At 57.1% G+C, this 6,108-nt stretch overlaps 1 protein-coding gene and 1 non-coding gene across 2 annotated transcripts; both read right to left on the minus strand.

Moving 5' to 3' along the window:
* Positions 1-450: 450 nt before the first annotated feature.
* On the minus strand, positions 451-523 carry TRNAR-CCU (transfer RNA arginine (anticodon CCU)). Its single transcript has one exon. It is a non-coding gene; the product is annotated as a tRNA-Arg (tRNA).
* A 4,579-nt stretch (positions 524-5,102) lies between these two features.
* On the minus strand, positions 5,103-5,904 carry LOC127343055 (uncharacterized). Its single transcript, XM_051369131.2, has 2 exons — positions 5,741-5,904; positions 5,103-5,649 (listed from the first exon to the last, which is right to left on the minus strand). Exons 1-2 carry the CDS (start codon positions 5,834-5,836, stop codon positions 5,350-5,352), a joined length of 396 nt encoding a protein of 131 aa, XP_051225091.1. The 5' UTR covers positions 5,837-5,904; the 3' UTR covers positions 5,103-5,349.
* Positions 5,905-6,108: the final 204 nt, after the last annotated feature.

Consider the following 6,108-nt stretch of genomic DNA (forward strand, 5'->3'; position numbering starts at 1 on the left):
AAATCGTAGCCAGATCCTGCTCCCTTTTTGGGTTAGGGTTCTCAAAATCCTATTCAATTATTTAAAAGAGAAGATTACCGAACTTTAAATTCTGATTGACATGATATCAACATGAATGTTTAGTGCAATCAGAGGTACGATAACATACATAGGAGAAGAAGCAAAATCATCAGACACGGAAAATCTAGTAGGGGGTAGGGGGCAGTAAAAAACTTCAAATCAAAAATCGTAGCTAGATCCTGCTCCCTTTTTGGGTTAGGGTTCTCAAAATCCTATTCAATTATTTAAAAGAGAAGATTACCGAACTTTAAATTCTGATTGACATGATATCAGCATGAATGTTTAGTGCAATCAGAGGTACGATAACATACGTAGGAGAAGAAGCAAAATCATCAAACACGAAAAATCTAGTAGGGGGTAGGGGGCAGTAAAAAACTTCAAATCAAAAATCGCGCCAGGTAGGGGTCGAACCTACGACCTTCCGCTTAGGAAACGGACGCTCTATCCACTGAGCTACAGGCGCTTTGTTGATGACTGAACCGTGTTAAGTTATTTAACCTGTTATTTCACCGGACCATTTGTGATACAAGTACATAATTTGCGCGAGGACCGGACAGTGTCATGCTTGTGGGTGTCGGAAAGAGATCAGGGTTTCAACAATTCAGCGGAACTAGTCCACTGGTACTGCTTGATTTGCCCGAGCTGTCTTGACTTTCGAGGTCTTTCTGACAAGTATCACTACACTAGGACGTGCTACCCCCATTCACCCCTTCACTAAGAGTAGAATGTTGCAACTTGTAAGGTGCACCACAGTAGCAGTATAGTAGTAGGTTTTTCCTGTGATCATGTTGCATTTGATAACTTTCTTTTACTACTCCTGGACTCATAGTCCTAGGTGGATAGGAGTTGCAAAATGCAAAACAACCGTTCATTACTCTGGCAAAACTTCGATTATGGCCAGGGGCGGACCTAGGATAAATTTTTAGAGGGGGCAAAAATATGAAGTGATGCAAATATCATTTCTAAGTGGGGGCAAACCAGCCTTTAGCTTAACATATTACAAGGTTTCATAAAATTGAGTGCGGGCAGCTGCCCCCTTCCCTATAGGCTAGATCCGCCCATGATTACGGCACTGTCAGTTGTGTGCCTCAGAGTCAGACAGTGTCACAAATGATTAAAGCAAACATCAACTCGCGGAGTGTTTGCACTAGTGATATATAGAGTGCATGGGAGCCTCAGAATCGGCATGATTATGGTTTGGTGAAGACGAAGGAAACCCCCTCCCTCCCGCGTCGCCCTCGCGCAGCAACCAGGAGGAAACCCTAGATCCCGTCGTCGCCGGGTCGTCCCCTACCCTCCCCTATCCTCCCTCACCGCTGCCTGAGGGCGCGGCCGAACAAAGCCTGGCCGGTGTCGGCGGCGGCGAGGCCCTCTTGTTCTCTGGCACGGGTGGATGGGCGTGGGAAGCTTCCTCCGGGACAGGGCGTGGCGCGACCGTCGGGTGCCACGGCGTGCCGACGCTCGGGCCTGGCCTGCTGCAGCAACGCGACGGGGTGGTGGTAGCGCGTCTCCGAGCGACGCGGGCTGAGGCCAGCAAGGGCTGTGGTATGTCGCCGCTGCAGTACTGGGTGGTGGATGCTCGGTCGACCTCTGCGGAGGAAGGAGGGAGGCTCGACGGCGAGCTGTGCTGCGTGGCGGGCGGCGGCGCGCGGGCTGTTGTGTCGTGCTCGCTGTGGGCCGGATCTGGGCCAGGCGGGCCTAGATCTGCCGGCGGTGGCGCGATGATGTCCTCTATGCGGATACGACCACTAAGAGGCAGCGGTGGTGGCTCAAGGTTGTGGAGACGCAGGCTGGTGGGCGACAGGCTGGTGGTGGCGAGCTCCCAGCGTCGGGTGGGACGGTGAAGGTTGTCAGGCGATGGTGAGGCGGAGACGACCGCGACGACGAGCTTGCAGGATGAATCTGGGCCAGGCGGACCTAGAACCGGCAGTGCTTCACATGCCTTGTTGGGCCTGGGTTTTGTTGGTCGGAATGTGTCTGTCTTGTCCATCTTCCTGCGGCTGTCGTGCCCTACCATTTCCGCATGTGGATCTCGTGGGGCTTGTAGGCCACAGATCTCCGAGGGTTGGTGGTAGTAGGGTTCAGGAGAAATCCTTGTTGGCTCGTCCGGCATCGACGCGGCGACGCATGTGGGTGTCGTCATTCCTTCTTGAAGGGCATCGAGGGTACCCATGCTCCACTTCACTCTGAGTATCGGGGAAAACCCTAGGTCCAGTCTGCTGGTCCGGGCAGCAGCGTCGTGTCAACGTCGCATCACTTCCTGAAGGTGTTGCCTTGCTACTTGGTGATCCGGGGTGCCTGAAGCGTGGTGGGACAACTTCGGAGGGCGCTAGCAGTGGTGGGAGGCCATCGTTTTGTCGATCTGCCATTAGCTTCCTTTGTATCTTTCTTTTCAGTTAGGCATGTTTGTACTATTGCCTCAACACTTTTATTTATTCCATATCTTGTACAATGTGGTTGCTTTATTTATAAAGCGCGACATAAGCCTATTTGGAGGGAGCCTCATAATCGCCGATCATTTATCCTGTCAAGTGTCAACTAATCATATAGCTAGTTCCGCACGGATATACACAAGTAACACAACGGAAGTAACATCGTGGCAACGGGCAAGGGCAACCAGGGAGGTTCTGTAAGTCGAGATCCGATGTTAGGCTGGTGCCAACGCAGGCTGTAAGGCGGGCGGTATCGCCCGCGACGGGGCGATAGCGGGGCGAGAGGGCGGCGAGACGGCAGCGCGGGGCAACGGATCCACCGCCCGGCGGTAGCGCCCGCTACCGCCGGCTGCCGCGCCCGCATTGGCGCGAGAGGAGGCGGGAGCGGGGCGAGAAGGGGGCGAGAGCGGGAGCGGCGCGCTGGCGGGTGGGGGCGGTAGCGAGAGCGGGTGGCGCGATCTGATTCGTCCACGTTAGCTAGCCGTTGGGTGATGTGGAGGAGAGAGAAGTGAGAGATGGGACTATAGCCCGTGCACTGGCACCATGGGATGAGAGTGGAGTGAGAGTGGGATGAGAGTGAGGGTAAAAACTGACGTGGCGAGGCTATAACATGTCTATAACATGTGATGCATTGGCACCAGCCTAAGGGCATCTCCAACCGGCCGACCCAAACGGACGCGCTGGACCGTCCGTTTTGGGCCGTTTGCGTGGCCGTCCGGACACGCGGACAGCGCCCCGCGTCCGCGTGTCCGTTTGGGTCGCACGCGGCGCCCAACGCGGCGACCCAAAGAGACGCCACGTGGTTCGTCTTCGTTGCGCGGCGCTGCGCCATGGCAGGCCTCGACGGGACAGCCATGGCGGGCGGTGGAACGCGCGGGAAAGATCCCGCGCGCACCAAGGTTCCCGCGCGCGCGAAAACACCATTGGCGCGCGCTCGCGCCCAAGTTTCCCGCCAGACCGCCGGCTATAAAAGACGGCGGCGGTCTCACACAGACCGCATCTCACCTTCCTCTCCCACTCCACCTTCTCCGGCGGCCACTCCACCTTCTCCGTCGCCATGCCGCGCACCATGCAGTCCACGTGGGCCAAGCTCTCTCTCGCCGCCCGGGCCAGGTTCCCGCGGACGGAGGAGGAGGAGCGCGCGGACTCGCGGTGGGTCGCCGACGACGAAGCGCTCCGCGTCGCTGCCGAGGCGGCGGGAAAGAAGGCAGCCGACGCCGAGATGGTGGAGGCGGCCGCGGACGGCTGGCACGAGACCGCGGACGGGCCGGTACGAGGCCGCGGAGGAGGGCGGCCGCCGCGGAGGAGCCCGTCGACGAGGGGGACCTCGCGCTGGCGAACATCAACGCCGCCATCGAGGAGCGTCTCGCCGATCTCACGCGCGTGACGAGGGAGCACGAGGCCACCTGGCGCGCCGGCCGCCGCCGATTAGGCGACCTCCTCGGCCAGAAGAACGAGATGCTCTCTATGCAAGCAGCCCGTCACCTCATCCAGATGCCCTCGCCCGAGCGGCGCGCCCGGGAGGATGCTGCGTCGGCGGAGCGCGGCCGGCAAGAGCGCATGCGCCGGCGGCAGAGAACCACGAGGCCCAGGCCCCCGCGCGCGTCCGCTCGGAGGCGCGCACCGCCGTGGAACGCGCCGCCTGCGCAGAGCTTGAGGTATGCGGGAGGCGGATGGTTCCGCCGCGGAGGCATGCCGCTTGAGGTATGCGCGGGCGGAAAGGAGGAGGATGAAGGCCTCCGCCGAAGCCGCCGCCGTCGCCGCCGAAGACGCGGCCGCCGCCGCCGCGCCACCCAGCTGGTAAGCTGGAGTCGAATCCTCGCGTACAGGCCGCCCGCGTCGAGTGAAATCCACGGCAACGACGGCGAGTCGGCGAGGAGACGCCGGCGAGGCCGCCGGCCCCGTACGTAGTAGGATAGAAGTAGTAGTTAAAAAAAATTGTAATGATTTCTTTCTAATGAAAACAAATATTTATGTCTATGACACGCGGGCCAGGGGCGGACAAGGGGCGGACGCGAGCGACCAGCCTTTCGCGTCCGCGGCCACGCAAACCCGGTCCAGATTTGGGCCGGGTTTGCGTCGTTCCGAACGCCGCGGCCATCTGTTTTAGGGATGGGTCCGCGCGCTGGACCGGGTTTTTGTCCGTCTGGACCCATCCGGACGCGCGGGCACGGAATGGGTCGCCCCGTTGGAGATGCCCTAAGGGGTATCGATTTAGGCTCGCTGGTTTGCTGCCCATGTTTTCGGACTGCAGTCTGCACGTTTCGCTTACTGAGTACGAGAGAAACATATGTACATGCGCTGATTTCTTTGGATTTTGCATTATCTAGATGTCGCTCCTCTAGATAATGCAAATGCCAAAGAATCAAATCCTAGACAAATGCATATCTGTAGCCTAATCGAACATGAAGGCAGAGTGGAGTTCGTAGACTTCCATTTGGCTGAATTCAGTGGAATACAATCTGGAAACCGGACGCCAAGTGTTCGACGCGAATCTCCCAGGCTCCAAATTACCACTCTGGATGGCAAAAGAGACATCTTCGATAAGCATAGCTTAAATGTGCAGCGACCATATTCTGCATCGTATCAGATTCATATCAAGGGTAAGTGTTGAGAGGAAGCAGAACGTTGACACATACTGGAAGTATACTAGAGTCGTTGTGAACATTACTCGAACACCTCTAGGACAATGCAAATGCAATGCCCAGATGCACAAAATCCATCAACTGAACGCGCGCACACGGCACAAATGGGGAATCAAGCCAAGCAAACTACCAGTATAATTAAGTTCGGGAATTAACAGCGGAAAACGAAGAGGACGACGAGGAGGAGAGGCAAAGGCATCATTTTGCGGGTCTCAGTCGTCCTCCGGCTCGAACTCGGGGTCGCCGTTGGGGTGCATCTCCAGCCACTGCTCCTTGGTCCAGTACTCCTTGACGTGCCCCCACCTCTTGCGGAACTTCTCGATCTGGCTGTCCATCACCACCAGCGCCGACGAGTCGCCCACGTAGTAGGGGTGGTTCCCCGACCACACGTCCACCGAGTACTCCGGCTTCGTGCCCCCCGTCACCAGCACCAGCTCGCCGTTGCAGTACACCTTCGCGTCCTGGAAGATCTCCGGGTGCAGCCCCTTCTTCCGCATCGAGCACCTCATCCTCTGCACGCGCCCGCAGGATAATACAGATTACGAACACTGGCCCAATTCAGAGCCCATAAAAAATGAAGTTTTTCAAGTATGAGGTGAGTACCTGGGAGGGGACGACGGACCGGAAGGTGCCGGTTGCGGTTCTTGCGGCGGCGGCGGCAGGGGTCGGGAGGAAGGAGGTGGAGAGGGAGAGCGCCATGGCTGACGACTTGTTGCCTTCCTTGTCTCTGTTTTTCGCTTCTTATCCTCTTGTGGTTGTGGCAATGAGGATTTTGTTCAGGAGCCTATTTTCTGTGAATGAATTCTCGTCGGCTTGCCGGGCCTGCCTGGGCTCCGGGTTTTATTTTTTTTGGTTTGGGCTGGTACACGTCTGCAGTTCAAACGGTCCACGAAATATCAAAAGTCTCGCAATTTCTTACTTTCGTGTCACTCTTTTGTGATTAATTTCGCGTGATTCTTTCTACTCCCTCT

Source organism: Lolium perenne, chromosome 3, assembly GCF_019359855.2.
Source record: "Lolium perenne isolate Kyuss_39 chromosome 3, Kyuss_2.0, whole genome shotgun sequence".
Taxonomy (NCBI): domain Eukaryota; kingdom Viridiplantae; phylum Streptophyta; class Magnoliopsida; order Poales; family Poaceae; genus Lolium; species Lolium perenne.